The 17,772-nt window shown below is 39.0% G+C and overlaps 1 protein-coding gene across 15 annotated transcripts in view; it reads left to right on the top strand.

Moving 5' to 3' along the window:
• LRRFIP1 (LRR binding FLII interacting protein 1) overlaps window positions 1–17,772 on the top strand; it is a 153,910-nt gene that overhangs the window by 112,763 nt on the left and 23,375 nt on the right. For 13 of the 15 annotated variants that reach the window (XM_063429983.1, XM_063429984.1, XM_063429995.1 and 10 more), the window contains one exon: window positions 1,164–3,039. In XM_063429983.1, the coding sequence (XP_063286053.1) occupies window positions 1,164–2,809 (1,646 nt within the window). In that variant the 3' untranslated portion in view covers window positions 2,810–3,039. Of the gene's footprint in view, window positions 1–1,163; window positions 3,040–8,917; window positions 8,968–17,772 lie in introns of those variants that run through there. The other 2 variants (XM_063429997.1, XM_063429996.1) reach the window with 1 other exon arrangement.

Genomic DNA, 17,772 nt, shown 5'->3' with positions numbered 1-17,772 from the left:
TCAAAATTGCAAACCACAGTGACCCTTTGGCACACTCTGGGCCCCTATTATGTGGCTTGAATCAAGATTTGAAATCCAAACTCATTGGGACCGACTCACAAGCACATGGTGACCAACCACAGACACTTCTATGCACTTTGGATAGTTACATACTTTTGTTAGGACTGAACACTGCAGCACGGTCTGAAAAAATTGTTTGATAAGCATATATGTAGGGGAGTTAACTCTCACACCACCTAAAACTTCCCATTAGAGTAAGTGGAATTTAACTCTTGCAGGTGTGAATGTCCAATGGTAATATGCAACACAATGTAAAATATATCATTATCTTCTGTTGCATGACAGCACCATGCAGTCACACCTGAAGTGGTTAATTTCACTTGCACTTATGAGAAGTTAGGTCATGTGAGGATTAGCTGAATTTGTGTAGTATTTTTATCCTATTTCAGACAGTGCTGCCTGATGTGTGTTCAGTCTTAAAGTATGTAACTATACGAAATGCATAGATATGTCTGCGTTTTATCACCATGCACATACGAGCCAGTCATGAGTGTGGATTGCAAGTTTGTGAAAATTACAATACCCATATGTGGGTCAATCAAAAACATAGAAATTTGAATGTATTGCTTAGCATCTTCAAGTTCATCCAGAATACTGTGAGTTGTTCTATTCACGATCATTTGATCCTTATTGATACATCCATTTTTGAGTGGATTGTATTTGGACACGTTGTCATAGTCCTCTGGCAAAGAGTTACATACTATGTAGGTTTTCTTACTATAGGAGGCAAAACTGAATTTGTGAATTGCAGATTTTCAGTTCAGATCATGAACAAAACTCCCTTGATTGCCCAAGAAGCCATTACTAAATTACTCTGCAAAATTTCAAACCTCTCTGCAAATTCCTAAATTAACAATATCCATTTCCAGTTCTCTTTGCATTCTCGATCTGCTTCGCTTGAATTTTTTTCTTTTCAGCGGTCCTTTAGGCTTTTTGCCAAATGGTGTCATTTCTCTTGCATTTAAACTATTTGCTTTCCCATCTGAACTTCTACAGCCGAAACAATTCATTCCTTTATGTTTCTGTCCCTCTCTCTGAGCTATATTGGGGAGGTGGGTTGAGCTTTCTCGTAAGCCTTCAATTATCTGTCCATGGTCTTTTAGGAAATACCCAGAAAACAGAGGTGAAAAAGGAGGAGATATCTATCGCAAGTCAGGGTTCTACATCTGGTACAGAGAAGGACAATAACGAAGTACAAGAAAATGTGCCAGAAAATGTATCCCTGCATGCCACGTCAGGCGAAGCCATTAAAGAAAACAATGACAAAGAAATGGCTAGTACTAAATGTCAAGAGTTAGAGACAGTGGTTAGTGGTAATTGTATAATCGATAACTTGCAGGCTAATTCTAATCCGCAACAGGAGGCATCTCAGATTTGTTCAAAAGAAACTACCAGTGATGGTGAAGATGAAATAGTGGAGGAAGATATAGGTAAGGATGATATGATTGTAGATGTAAATGTCACGGAGGTTGATGGGGAACTAGCCCAAAATCCAAGAGATGTTAGTCCAACAGGAAGTGAGGTATTCCAGGATGCACTGGATTTTGTTGCACAGACCCCTAACCTATCTGCTGGCCTTCAGGAAGCATCCTTTTTTAAAACGTGTACAGGTGGGGATAAGGAAAGTCAAAGCAGTCAACAAGAGTCGGCTTTGGAGGAAAGCAGCAGATGTAATGTGGAAAGCTCTTCCAGGGAAGGAGATATTGTCCCAGAAGTAGTAGTTAATACTCTGGAAAGTAAGCCTGAGGATCCTCCAGTTCAAGATGAAGAAGATCTTACTAAGACTAAGGGCTCTAACAAAAATAAGAGTCAAGAAAATGCCACGAGTGATAGTGTGGATAATATTTTGACAGAGGAAATTAAAGAGCACACCATAACATCAAGCAGACACAATGAGGCCTGTGAAAAAAATGTAGGAGATGAAGATGCCACCACATGCCAATCATCAGCAGTGGAACAGGAACCAGTAAAAGAATATGACAATAAAGACAAAGTGGATTCTGAGCCTAAAATCCAGCATGAAAACATGCCAAAGGAAGAAGAAATGAAAATACCTGGGATTCAGAAAACCACAGACGAACAATTAACTTTGTCAAAAAGTGAAACTGTAGATGCTGAACTAAACGAACAGGAAATTACTGGAGAAGAGATTGTAAACTCTCCTGTAAATGACAAACATTTGGATCAGGACAAGACCTCACTCACTGATCAACCACCACAAGATAAAGCTGCCCATTTAGATGAGATTGAGGCACACTCTGATGTAAGGGACGTGGTGACGTGCATTCAGAATCAGTCTGATGGAGTAAAAGAAACTGAAGATGTCACATTTTGTCCTGATTTAAAATGCAATACAGAGAATCCTACGGAGAAGAAGGATGAAACTGTTGGCCTAGGGGACTTTGGGATGAAACAAAACACACCTGATGAAGATTTAGGGCCAGATGATAATGGCAAGAAACGAATCAATAGTACACAGAGCACAGATGAAAATCAAAGTGAAACGACGCAAAGCGAATCATTAAGTAGTGAGGAAGAATCTTCACAAGAAGTTGAAGATTCCGACGAAAATGAAAATCATTCAGCACCAAATGAGAAGTACCCAGGAGAACGTGAAATGCCCAGAACTCCAATAGGATCATCTGTAGACAGAGCATCTAGCAGTGAAGATGTGCGAATGGAAGATGGTGCAGAAAAGACTGTAAAGAGGGGGAAAGGCAAAAACAAGGAGGACTGTTTGCTGTCCTAAACGCTTAGATTTCTATACCACATCATGCAGTGCAGATCCTCATTGGGAAACAGTTGGAGATCGTCCACAGGTTATTATTGCACTGCTGCCTTACATCTTTTGCTGTTAGGGGTAGCCGCATCTCTTGCAGTGTGATGGTGTTAAATGGCAGAAAAGCCTTGCATCACACAAATACCAATCTCCCCCCCCCCCCCATCCTGCTCAATTATAGCTTCAAATCATTGTAGAATAAATTACTCTGCATGATTCTTCATGAAGAAAGGGGCACGTCTAGTTAAATTACAAAATAATCATTGAATCAAATGTCCATAAGAACAAGAAGTGCTAAAGATAAAATTCTTAATAAACAAACGTGGTAAAACTTGCAGTTTTCAGACTGCACCCCATTCTAATGGTTTTTGTGTCACTGGCATGCAGTTTATCCCATGTTCTGTAAAAGTGTCATCTTAAAGTGATTCAGTTGGTAATGTCCCAAAATACTTGGTGCGTGGTGCTGTGCTACAGGACATTGAGCAGTATCGCTATGCTCCTTTATAAGACACATTCCCTGGAACGGTTTTAGAATATGTTTATAAAATATTACTTAAGTCTCTGATGGTTGGGATTAGTATTTCTGTTCCCAGTATACAAGATAAAGGAGACTTGGTTCCCTAATTTGAGGCTTTTCTTAATTTCTTGCACATTTTATTTCTAGTTCACACTGTTTTTGTAAAGCAATTGTATTCTGTGTAAAAAGGAAAAAAAAAAAGGACGGGTCTCTTTTTCCCTTTTTTGTCCTAAGATTACTTGTTAGTTAGATTTTTTTTATTTTTTATTAAGATGCTCGCTTTAAAATCATGGATAATTAATGATTTAATATACCCTCCCCTGCGAGCATTTATGTTTTACATGTTGGGAACATGAAGTATTTTTTAAATTTATAACTCTTTATTTAGAAGAACGATAAAGCAATACAGTGACAAGCTTTCAGTTTACAGAATTAATACACTGTTCGGTAGTATCATCATGGAACCAATTAAACATAGATGTTTACACACACTATTGATGTACTTGCTCACAAATAATCAACTTCACCTGAATGCTGTACTGTAAGCACTGTGCTTTCTAAGCTAAGACTCTTAAAAATCAGCCTATAAACCAGAAGTACATCAAACAAAACAAAAATACTATACAGCACGTCATTTAAACCCCAAATAAAAATAAACTGAAATAAATTCACTGACTGTTAAATCTATCAATAAACTACTTATTTAAGCCTAGAAACCTATGCCTTACGTAAACATTCCAAAGACTCAAATTATTCAAGTCTGATTTTTACCTAGTCACTATGTGTGCTGGTAATTCTTTTTTCTGTGGTTTTTATTTTTTCAAATGTCCAACATGAAATATTTATGCAACGTTCAATTAGAACTTTCCATGTTCTAAGAATAGTGGATGGGAGATATGTTCCGATATGTACACTGTGTTTCTCAAAATATTTCTTGCACTGAATATTTAATTATTTTAAAACGGAGAATGTTTTATTTTGAACTATAGACACAGCCTGACGTGCATATTATGACACCGCTACCACTTTATTTGTACCATCTCATACATGGTAACACACCAGGAAATATTTTCTAAGTTTGTTATCTCTTTGTATGGTATAAATACTGTTTCCAGAGCAGAAATTCTGTGTGTAAAATAGTATCTGCTATTCCTACTGTTGGCTTAATGATCACAGGTCCGCGCCAGAGGCTGCCTATCACAAAGTTTTGTTGTTGTTTTTAAAGTTTTTTTTTTTTTACTTTTTCGTTCAACAATGATCTCTGTGCACTGCAAGCACATATTCGATATTAAACATGCTTTGCTTTCAAATGAAAAATGTACGTATTTATATATAGCCAGTGTGCTTGTTACAAAGAATCCGCTGCTACAAGGAAGAGGAATATTTAAAAGTTAAAAATATATAAATAGAGAAGATGGTTTGCGTACTTAAAGCTGTATATAATGGAAATAAACGTTTTATTGTTTTGAAGTTTATTGGTCTTCTATTTTGCTGGTGAATAAATGTATGTAAAATATATATATTAATGTGTATGTATAATATTTATGTGGGTGTATGTGAACTTGAACATATATATATATATATATATATATATATATTCTAATGAAGCTTGGCTGTTTTACTAATGGAGAGAAAATGTTTACATTTAGAAAAAAAAAAACATTTGCAATTACCAGGAAGGTATAGTACTTCATAGGAGATAAAAGCAGTTGTGTTGAAAGTGATAATTTAATCATCTGTATTTTAAAATTGTGAACTCACACTCAAGATCAAGATGTATTTCACAATTTGATCCAGAAATAACGGTAAGCTTCTATGATGCTGCTCTTAGTCAATTTAATTCTATCAATATATATAAAGACAATATTAAGAATGGATGAGCTCAGTATCCATTCACCAATGTATCCTTAAATATGGATTCGGCCAAGATTAAACCATATCTGCGAACTATCATTTTTGTATTTCCTGCATCTGTTGTGCATGGTACCCCATTTATATAATATTTATTTTCATTTCATACAGATTTTCATCTAAAATATTCCTGAATGATGGCATTAAAAGAACAATTATACTATAATCTCTCTCGTGGAAGTGATAATTTTATTTGAAAATTAGTTTTGGAAAAGTAGAATAAATTGGGAATATGAAGGCACACTTTACACATATTAAAGTACTTAGACAAACGCTTTAGTCACCCATCTTTACCCAGCCAACTTCATCTCAATGAAATGGTCAGGATGTAGAGGTCAGTTCTATTAACCTGCAGTACCTAAAAACCTGCAATGTCCCCGCGCAGGTTTCCAAACTTGCTCACACATGAGCGAAAACGACCAACTTGTAAACCCCTATATTGCCTTAGGAACATGCACCTCATGCACCACCCTCCCGGGGCTTGAACAGACAACACCAATATACCATGTACCATACACGCTAATAGCCCACTAGGGACCCACCCATGATAAACAAAACAAAAATGTGCATAATCAAGATCAATATATATGTGTAACACGTACAGTTTCACACTTTTTACTCTGCTGAAAATGTCAAATATACGTCTCTGTAATGCAATGCACAACAAAAATAAAGAATTAAAAAAAACCAAAAAAAAAACCTGCAATGTCTATTACAGGGTTAAATCCACCTCTAGTGGCAATCTTCCTGACAGCCACTAGAGGCGCTTCCACAGCGTTAACCAAGTAAAACTTGGTCAGGTCATGTGGAAGCTCATAGGAAAGCATTGAATCCTTTGGGAAAGCTTGCTTATTTATGCTGCGCTCCCTGTACATGTGCATCAGGTCCCAAATGTTTCTTATACATTTGGCCATCATGAAGGAGGCCATGCCTCTTAAATGACATAGGAGGGAGTCTCTGCGCTGGAAAGAGGTAAACGTTTATTGATTTTTATGGCACAGGTGGTTCTATACAATTATAGAACTAGGGATAGATGCACTAAATGATGCTTAACGTGCAGTCTTCAGTACATATGTCTTTACATTTGATAGAAGACCTTTGAATGTTGAGAAGGGCACACATCAGATGTCTTTATAAAACCAAAGTTTTGAGCCTTGTGAAGCCCTGAAATTTGATTTGGATCTCGGCCTAGGTAAAAATACTTTTAACCCCTGACCTTTCAAACATACAATTAGATAATTTGGGGTGGGGATACAATATGGGTGAAAAGGGGGCTGGACATTTTTAAATTATTTAATTTTTTTGTTTTTGCCAAATGGGACAGAATGTTCTAATTTGGAGCAACAAAAAAAAAAACAGTTTCAGGGTTCTTTAAATGAAAACATTAATTTGTAGTAGCCTGGATTTTGCCCATGTTCAGGGCCGGATTAACATAGGGGCTGATGGAGCTGCAGCTCCAGGCCCAGGCCCATGGAATAGGCCCATTGTTTTTTTTTTTTTTTTTTTTTACTCACTACTCTTAGGGTTGCCAGATATTTCTCGTGTATTTCTTAGGGTTGCCAGGTATTTCTCAGAAGTATTTCTCAGGTATTTGAGGCTGTCTAGTCGATGCCGGTATTGCAGTAATACCGGCAATACAAATGTCTGTCTCAGTATAAACATAGATTATTCTGCAATACCAGCGCCGGCCAGCAGGGGTCGCTGTTTGTGTGGAGAGAGGCAGTGATAAGAAGTTACGGCATCTCCCTCCCTGCCTCTCTCTACTCACTGATCCGCGGGGAGCAGCTCTGCACAGAGAGTCCAGACAGCAGCTCCGAGACATGGGGACGCTGAGACATTGGGACACTGGGGAACATGGGGACCCTGAGCATGGACGTCCGCAGGAATTTTTCGGGGGGGGGGGGGGGCATAATTGTAATGACATCCATGCCTGGCCCCTTTTTGACAGTGTCATGAAAGGGAAGGAGCATAGTCATTTTCACATAAAGCAAGGATGAATAGCGTTTTCACAACTATGGTGTCAGGAATATATGTTTGTAAACCTGACACCATAGTGTTCCTTTCATCAAATTACAGGAACATTCTGGTCACAATAACAACTTTATCTAAATGAAAATGCTGTGATGCAGGGAGCCCCCTGGGTGCTCTTTCTTTGAAGGGGTGAAACCGCTCTCAAATGGTTTACCCCCAAAGGCTTCCTTGTGCTCCAGATCTCCAGGTCGCTCAGTGGTATTCGACTTCTGAATCAGAGTGTCAGGAAGTGCAGATTGACGTTGGGCATGGGTGCCGCTGATTGGCTAGAGTGGTCAGCTGACACTCTAAGCCAATCGCTAGTTCCCGATTCATAAAAATGTTTTACGTTTTTATGAATGGGGAGCTACTGATTGGCTTAGAGTGCTAGCTGACCCATCTAGCCAATCAGCAGCACCCCTACCCAGCGGCCCTCTGTGTTTCCTGACACTCAGTAAATAAAAGTGAACACATTAACACTGATATTGTTTGTTTTTACCTGGGGAGATGAGAAGGTCCAAAGTTTCCCTGCCAGGCCCAGGTACCAACTCCTTATGATGTGGTGTCCAGAATAAAGTGCTCCAATCTCATTTTCTTTGTCTTCTGAGGCTCCTTCTGCTCCTTTACCTTTCTGCTACTTTCTGCTTATTTTGCGCCCTTCTGCTCCTTTCTCTTTCTGATCCCTATCTGCTCCTTGATGGCTCTTCCTGCTCCTTGATGGCCCTTCCTGCTCCTTGATGGCCCTTCCTGCTCCTTGATGGCCCTTCCTGCTCCTTGATGGCCCTTCCTGCTCCTTGATGGCCCTTCCTGCTCCTTGATGGCCCTTCCTGCTCCTTGATGGCCCTTCCTGCTTCTTACTGCCCTCCCTGCTTCTTTCTGCCCCTTCCAGCTTCTTGCAGCCCCTTCCAGACCCTTCCTGCTTTTTGCAGACCCTTCCTTGCTGCCCCTTCCTACTCCTAGCAGACCCTTCCTACTCCTTGCTGACCCCTCCTGCTCCTTGCAGACCCTTCCTGCTCCTTGCAGACCCTTCCTGCTCCCTCTTCCTACTCCTTGCTACCTCTTCCTACTCCTTGCTGCCTCTTCCTACTCCTTTTTATCTGTCATTTTAGGTAAAAAATAAATAAATAAATGTAATTTGATCTCATCTTGGGCAAATTATAACTAAAACGGAAAACGCGTGCATTTTACAAGACCTGCATTGCCAGCTTTGAGGACTCTTGAGTCACATATATTCTGGCTAGTGGTTATATAATGTTTATTCCACAGACTCACTTTCCATTCATCTGTCTAGAATACCTTATTTTTTTCATTTCCCATCACAATTTCTTACACCTCCTTTATCCATTTGTCATTGTTGTTGGCCGTTGACAGATAATTAGCTATGTAACTGCTTTTCCTGAGGGATTTTTTTTCCCCCTTTACTACATATTACAAAAGAGGCAGGTGGAAGAACATAATTTTGTATTTTTCTTTCAAATTTTAAATTGTAATATTTGTTTGGTTACTGATATCTGATATGTGTCATGTCTGTGGCCACATAATTGGTTTTCCTTGTGTTTTCTCTCTCTATTTTTGTCAAATCTCTATATATTTCTCTTTTTTTTTTTTTCTATCTCCTCCTTTGCTCTTCTTTCTCGAAGACATCAGGTTGAAGAAGCTGCTGGATGAAAGGGAGTCCTTTCTAGACCAGGTAAAGATGATGTGACTGATGCAGAGTAGAATGTGTCAGTCAACAAGTACAAAACTGTTAAAATATATTGTACAATGCATGCATGAAACCCGTGGAAATGAAACCCGTGGAAATGAAACCCTATATACCACACATAACAAATTTACAAAATTGAAAATTTCTACAGAAGTGGTAGATTCCATGACCTGTACCATTTTAAAGAGCAAAAGCTGCTACTGGTCTTTCAGAGGGTAAGGAAATATACACATAAGATAGTCAAAAAATTAAAATGTAGTCCATAACTGGAAATATATATATTTGTCTGTTTGAAATGTACTTAAATTTACTTTGCAATTCTGACCATTAGATTGTGACATATGCCAAAATGTAAGATTAACATTCTAAACCGTGGGTAGTTAGTAGGCAGATCCACTGCTGTAATACAATTTAAGCTCCTATGATGCTCTGCCATCCTTAAAGTGATACGGTTTGGAATACAAATCTGCATTAGAAAATCCTATAGTATCACGGTACCGATCTCTTTCCAGGCCCCCCACCTGTGTGCACAGCTAAATATTTTCAGTAAATTAACTGATCTTTTTGTTTAGCACAGTCTCCCTCAGCGGTGCCCCACATTCCTCCTCCTGTGATGCCACAGAGAAGCATTGGGAACCATAGGTGAATACCAGGCAAACACCATGATCCGCCAATGATACTGTCTTAGAGAGTCGTTGCATGCAATGATTCTCTATGACACAGAGATGCACTGGGAACGTGAATATACGATATGCTTTGGTATAAAAGCAGGGATGTAATAGAGCGCGTGGAGCTGTTGCTTGAAGCCACGCTTCCAAGCTTTCTAGCTATTAATGTGGTTTGAGGCCACTAATAAGAGGTGGACTACCGTAGAAACTGTAACAATTTCAATTAGGTGGTTTTTATAGTAAGTAAGTTGGGTAGATCTTCATTTGTTCCTTTTACTAGCCGATTGGCGTCCCCTCTATGCATTAACACAAAAGTAATTGCCATCTATATGTAATGTGATGACAGTTTTGAAGCAAATGTTGGTGGAAGAAAAAGAACTTGCTAGGATTTAGTGAATGTGTGTGTTTAGGTCTTCAGATGCATTTATTTAATTTTTGTCAATGATTTGTATTGAGGCATATGCGAATCGTACATTACAGACAATAAGTTGAAGCCAAAACAACAAGTTGGTCATACTCTGGTAGAGTAAAAATACCTAATTTAAAGTAAAGAGATTAGCAACTGAGGTATAGGTAAGCCACACAGTACAAGCATTAATTAGTTAAAGGACTATTCCGTACCATTCAGTATCATAGAGCGCAGAAACACCTCAATGCAAGTTAAACAAAATATTAAATTCCAATAAAACTCAAAGCATTAGTTCACCAATTATTTAGTGCACTTATCAGGCATGTTGTGGTAGAACCCTGGTGGCTCCAAGAAGTGTGATTAATTTGATGAAATAAAAAAAGTACTCTTGTTGTATGCATTCAATAAGAAAACAAGAGAGATTAAACGATTAGGATATCAAAGCAAAATTGTGTTTGGCCTGAATAGCTAGGGAATTACTACAACGGGTATCAACCAATCAGGAGCTAAAACAGTCCAGTCCCGTGCTTTCAACTGATGCCAAGCCTAACATACATTCTCTTAAACAGGGAAAAAACAAATAATGTGGGACCAACATGAATGTGCCTGGGTATGTCAAAAGGGAAGGAAGATCACACCAGTGGCCCTTAAGCCTCCAGTTTTGAGGACAAGCATAAACACTAGTCCATCCAGGCCAGACATTCCTGACCCTAGATCTGCTTTCGAGATAGGACCAGGGTTGATGTGGCTTTCTACAATTGCATAGGGGGTGATGGTGGTGGTGTGGGTTAAATTCTAATGGTGCTCGCTGATTGAAATGAGACAGTTGTTTTGGCCCACTGACAGATACACCTGATGTTTGAAGCCAGGCAACTGATTCTATTGGGGATTCTATTGGGTTGATGAGTGGTAATTGACAGATTTGTGGGAGTATATTAGTTCCTTCAACCTCTCTATCCTACTGAAAGAAACAAGCAAAAGATCAAAGTCTTGTAATAGGCTGCCAAAATTCACATGAGACCTGCCAAAATCTCAAGCAGTTGCCACATGGTGCACAGCCACCATCTTGGGTAAAGCTAGCAAGTGTCATTTCAGGCAATGAGGTTGAGATACAGAGTCTTTCCTGTATTGAGCTTGGCCAGAATGAAAGCTGTGTTGGACTGGGATAACCCCTTCCCCTAGATGACATGGCTTGCACTTGTAGGGTGAGAGATCAGCTGCTTCACTTGCCCCTAGGCCATGTATGGAAAGTCCAAGATGTCGAGGCAAGCCATCAAATTCAGGCTTTACAGGTAACACCAGGAATTCAGATGGATAAACCTCACTGAAATTATTAAATAAAGCCACAGAACTCCTATTTTACAAGACTCTAATTCCAGAAAACCTCAGAAGCTCATGTTGTGTTGTGTGTCTGGCTTGCATGACCCCTCGAGGGCTCCTCCAGGGCTTTCATTGGCCTCGTGTTACTGTCATGCACTTCATAAAGACAGACACTTACAAGTGACTAAAAGTAGTGGCCAAATGTAATTCTATTATTAAGGCAAAATGTGGCAATGAGCAGAGTTTCTAATACCACATTCTACAATATGCTTTCTGCAGTCGCTCAATATGGCTGCTGAAAACAGGCAGTGTGTGATAGAGACCTATAGCCTCTCCATGCATGTGTAAGACCATTTCACAAGATCCTCTGGTCTTGTGGAATCTTCTATATACCCCCATTGTATACTTTTACGAGTGTGCAAGAGTACCGTAGTGATGCAGCTGGCAGCAAATGAAACCAAAAGGAAAGATTATGATGGCCCCAAGGAGCGGGAGCAAGGTGCAGGTAAAAATTAATAAAACTTTTTAAAATATCACTTTTATGTCACTTACAAGTGGCATCTATTACTATCCAAATGTCCTTACAAAATATCTATAAAATTGCACCATATAAGTCGCTTGATAATTGGGTAAAGTTGTTGTTTTTTGCTAAGAAATAAGTGTAGTTTCAAAGCCCCAAAATTTGTAAAATATGCATAAGAAAAAAAGGAATCTATGTATAAATATGCCACAATTCATTTATTATACACTAACTATATCTAATTTCTGCAAGTAGAAAAAGAACCACTGTTACTATCAAATGGAAATTGATGATCTCTCCATAAATTCATCTATAATACACATGGCAAAAAAAAAAAAAAATAATAATATATACACATCTCAGACTATTTATAACTATATACAATCCATGAACCCCATATGTGTGGAGCTGGGAGTTCTTACGTATTCAGGTGGATCCACCACTCAGTTGCTGTGATATCAAGTAAACAATAGTGAAAAAATAATGAACAAATTACACAATATAAGTGAAAAAAAATATATGGACAAAAAAATTAAATAAATTCCATTTTTTTTCCTTTTCTTTCTTACTTTCTCTCTTCTTCTTTTCTTTTTTTTCAATTTTTCTTTTTTTTTTTGAGTTTTGACAGAAGCAGCCCAGGTAGAAGGAATGAGCCAAAGCGAGGTACAGAAGGAATAAACAAACACGTAGTCAGGGAAAACCAGAGTTCAGAGCAGGTAGCACAGGTTCACAGACGATAAAACTAGCAGAGGGTCAAATTCCAGATAATTCAACAGGGCACAATTAGGCACACTGAAGTTAACACCACTTCAGTATAAGTGAGCACTGGATACATGTTGGGTTGAGATTTTATAGGTGAGAGGCTCACACCTCTCCCACTCCATTTGTTAATTGATGTCTACCCATTAGGTCTCCTGCCCTTTAAAAGGCTGTTCTCTAGGTGTGCTTATGCGCTGAATCAAACCAATATGTGAGCGCTATAGAAACACCGTACAGATATTATGGCAGCACTTAAAATACAATACACAAAAAATGTGCAAAAAATAGACAATAGTTACCAAAACAGCGCGCTAAAATAATCTGCAAATATAAAATACAAATAATAGTGCAGACTGTCTGAATACACTCCTATATATTTAGAGAAATCTTAGGGAAAAAAACTCACATGTCCCAGAGCCCTATCACCCCTGGCTCTGGGTTTGCAAGGCTCTTTAGGAGAGGGGATATCCCCACACCGCTGAATCCTTCAAAGGATATGTTCACTGCCGATCCCTGCTGTGCTGTGTGTGAAAACAGAAGGGGAGGACCTCCAATTGAATAATATCTTAAGTAAGTTTATTACATAAAAAAATTAAAACCCTTACTTGGGATGTGGTGGGTATAGACTCGCAGAGTCACCCACATAAAAGCATGAACAAATATTGTAAAAACGCTTCCTGATTGCAGTCCGATCAGTCCAATCACGTGACCGTTTCCGGGTCCGCCCCTCCAGTGACGTTCGTGTGACGCGTTTCGCCCGCCTCCACAGGCTTCCGACGACGACGTCAGAGCGTTCCAGACAGTCTTTTAAGTCCACAGAGCCTCCCCCTTCTCCTCCCATTGGCCAGGGGGCGTGAATTTTGGTCATGTTTACTGGGCAATCAATTCTGCATATGCGGACTTAAATTATTTAAATTATTCAAATTATTCAAATTATTTAAATTATTCTAACTAGCTGAACTCCTTTTATCAACCAAAAAGGTGTTGATTCTATTTAAACACACAGTCAAAAAGCAACATCTGATCATTAGAATACAATACTATTACTCAGTATGTTCCTATACACAATGGGTGTCTTATAAGCTTAATCAGATTTAAATAGATATTTGCACAGGATCAATTGCTCTTGAGCATAAGTATACACACAAACATAAAACATAAACATAAACATAAAAACAATAGCATCCTATTTGTTATTACAATCGTATTTAAACCAACTGGTATAGATCTTTCAGTTCTTATTGAGAACACATCTATCTTTGAAACCTACTTCAGAACAGGAGAGAAATTGCAAAATAATTCAAAGTATAATTTAAAGGGAGAGATACAGAAATCATTTCATAAGGGATGGTTACCTCACAAGGGAAAGTGGACTATACATTCACATACCAAATGCTTGCATACCAAATGATTATCGTATAGGGTTAGATAAATTGAGTTGCTCCTAAATTTAAAGGGATAGCATTTACTTAATTCACTATTGTGATCAACCCAAAAAATAGACAATATAGATTTTCTGGTTCTCATTCAATATATATTCATCTGAGAAACCTACTCAAAAAGGAGAAAGATTGCAGAGAAGATTAAAAGGGGAGGGAGTACAGAAATCAAATTATAAAGGATAATTGCTTCATAAAAAATGACAAACTTCAAATTCCCCATTCATGCCCCTAGGGAACAGCGATTTTAATTTGAACACCCACCTCATCTCTTGTTTTGCCAATTTATTATCCAGGTTTTCACCCCTCCAGTCTCTACTCACTCTTTCTATCCCGATGAATTTTAATTTAGTGACATCGCCCTGATGCTTCTGAATGAAATGGGAAGAGAGGGGATGTTCTTTAAAGCCTTTCTTTATATTACGTATATGCTCCTCAATGCGGATATGCACTTGTCTGGTGGTCTTTCCGACATAGTGCATATTGCATGGGCATGTAAGAACATATATACAATAGGTAGTGTGGCAAGTGATCAACTGTTTGACACAATATGCTTGTTCCGTATTCCCACCCATCAATTCCTTTTTCACACACTTCGGGGCTGCCGTGGTCCTGCAAGCCAAGCAGTATCCACACTGAAAAAAGCCCACATCCTGATTAAGGAAGTTCCTACTTGAGCTTTCCTGCTTCAGACTACTTTTTACCAGATGACTTTTAATGCTTGGTACCCCTCTGTAGACAATCTTGGGGTTTTTTGAAACTATTTTTTCTAACAGGGGGTCTTCTTTTAAGATGAACCAATACTTATTGATTATACTTTTTATTTCCCTGTTTTTCCCTGAGTAGTTGAAAATCAGAGAAACTTCATTATTTTTATTCTCCCCTTTGTTCCTTGTCTTTTTATTATTTTTATCAAGTAGCTCCTTCCTATTAATCTTTCCTATTTCTTTATGGGCCTTGTCTAGTAGGGTCTTAGGATAATGTTTAGCTGTAAGTTGGTCCATTAGTTGATTAATCTGGACCTCACATGTTTCCTCCCTCGTGCAGTTCCTCTTGAGTCTTAGCATCTGCCCCTTGGGAATATTATTCAACCAGGGGCCATAGTGACAGCTGTCGTAAAAAATAAAACTATTAACGTCTACCTTCTTGAAGAAGGTCTCTGTGTGTATTTGATGTTGAGAAATAAAAATACGTAAGTCCAAAAAATTCACCTGGCTATCACTATGGTCCATGGTGAGCTGGATTCCCCAGGAGTTCGAATTAAGGTAGGCCAAAAAAGTAATCAGATCTTCCGTAGTGCCTCTCCAGATCCAAAACAGATCGTCAATGTAACGGCGATAGGTGACCAGGCTCTGCACCCAGCCATGGTTCCCATATATAAAGGATTCCTCCCAATAGGACATAAATAGGTTCGCATAGCTGGGTGCGAACCTAGTCCCCATCGCCGTCCCGAGGATCTGTAGATAAAATGAATCCAAAAAATGAAAATAATTGTTAGTCAGGATAAGGTGGATACCATCCAAAATAAAAGCTTGGTGGTCCGGAGATAAGTTGGATGAGGCCAAGAAAAATTCAACGGCCTCTATACCCTTTTCGTGTGGAATAATTGAGTAAAGTGAGGACACATCCGCAGTTACGAGGATGTCCCCATCCTTCCACTCAACCCCCTCCAGTATTTGCAGAATCTGACTAGTGTCTCGCAAATAGGCCTTAGTTTTCTTAACCAAAGGCTGTAAACACAGATCGATATATTCCGACAAGGGGGCTGACACCGAGCCTATCCCGGAGATAATAGGTCTCCCTGGTGGCCTAGTCTCATGCTTATGGATTTTTGGCAAAAAATAGTATACAGGTATCCTTGGGTGCATCACAGCTAGATAGTCATATTCTGTTTTGGAGATAACCTCCATTAGTAGGCCTTTATTATGTAATAAACTTACTTAAGATATTATTCAATTCGAGGTCCTCCCCTTCTGTTTTCACACACAGCACAGCAGGGATCGGCAGTGCTTATGCGCTGGCCCGTGACATACTGGATTTGTGTAGTCGCCACAGGGAGATACAAAGAGCTGTACTGCTGCAGCACAGGGTCAGGATGCCAGCTCTCCTCCACCCCCCATTCCCCCACGGAAAGGCTTTAAGAAGATATGGAGCATGAACATTCTTCCTAGGATCTCTCCTCAGGACCATAAACGTTCCAAAGCATGCAATATTACAAAGTCCCACTTCATCTTTTGGAATCCATAATTTCTTGAACTTCATATGGTGGTACGTTTGGGGTAGGGAAAAGTGTTTTCTTTGGCAGGTTTAATTAGTGAAACATGGAAGGAAGGATGAATACGATACTGGTGTGGCAGATATAATCATACTACAACAGGCAAAACCAGCTTGGAAATGCGAAGATTTGTCTTGGTTGGACAGGACAATATGTTTCATGGATAACCAAACAACTTTTTGTATGATTGTTGACTTTATTGCAAAGTCTGTTGGGTTTGTGGAAAACCGTGTGTCAGCTGTTGAAAATGTGTAGTGACATCTGGAACTGGTGTAAATGTAGGACTTCCTGGAAGAGTATTTGGCTGAAATCAAGAGTTTAATATGAAAAGAGAACTGTGAGTGGAATCCTGTTGCTTGGAGTTGTAAGCTTACTCTGCTGTGGAGGGTCTTTCTAATCAGATAGCAGATGGGTGCAGTAGCAGTCGTAATTTGGCTCCAGGGTCTGGAGGACACAGGTAAGTGTTGTAGTAAGCCAGCTGTTTTGGATGTATAACCTTTTGCATGAGCACAAGTGGTACATGAACCAACATAATCTTTGTTGAAGAGAGGGCCACCAGAATTGTCGATAAATACTTTGAAGTGTTTTTCTTTGTCCCCCATGATCAGCCAAGGAAGAATCATAAAAGTGGTAGAATACCTTCAGACGAGTTGTTTCTTCCATGTGACAAAGAATAACCTTTAGATGAGGTGGGAAGTCTGTTGGGAGTTACAGTATTCTAGATCTCTTATAAGATATGAGACTGACAAAATAATGGTTCTGTAGGATGGTTTAATATTATGTGGATTTTTGATTGTCAGTAGTGTATATTTTAGAGAGCATCTGCCTTTTGATTTTTCCAGGACGGTAGGTGACATGAAATGAAACACATAAGAAAAATGCCCACCTTGCTGACGGGGATTGAAACGTTTGGCGGTTCAGACATATTTAAGGTTTTTATGGTCGGTATACATAGTTATGGGGAATTTATCTCCTTCTGTAGATGCTCCCATTCTTTGGTTGCCTTTTTAATGACCAATAATTCTTATCCCCTACATCGTAATTGGATTATGCGTCAGTCAATTTGTAAGAGTAGAAGGCTATGGAGTGTAACAGTCTGAGATGTCTCTTTGTGTTAATACTGCTCCCGTAGCTCAGTCGGATGCATCAACTTCCAGAAAATAAGGTTTATCTAAATCTGGCAAATAAAAGTAGGTGAAGTAGTGAATAGAAGTTTAAGATTGTCAAATGCTTCTTCTGCCTTTGTGAACCAGTTCCATCTCTCCTCTTTCTTTGTGAGGTGAGTGAGAGGTTGTATGACTTAAGAGAAGTTACAGATAGAATTCCGATAAAAATGAGCAAATCCCAGGAATCGTTGGATTTGTTTCTTGTTCTGGGGTATGGGCCATGTAAGAATAGTG

The sequence above is a fragment of the Pelobates fuscus genome, chromosome 8 (genome assembly GCF_036172605.1).
Source record: "Pelobates fuscus isolate aPelFus1 chromosome 8, aPelFus1.pri, whole genome shotgun sequence".
NCBI lineage: Eukaryota > Metazoa > Chordata > Amphibia > Anura > Pelobatidae > Pelobates > Pelobates fuscus.
This window is presented reverse-complemented; position numbering and strand designations above follow the sequence as displayed.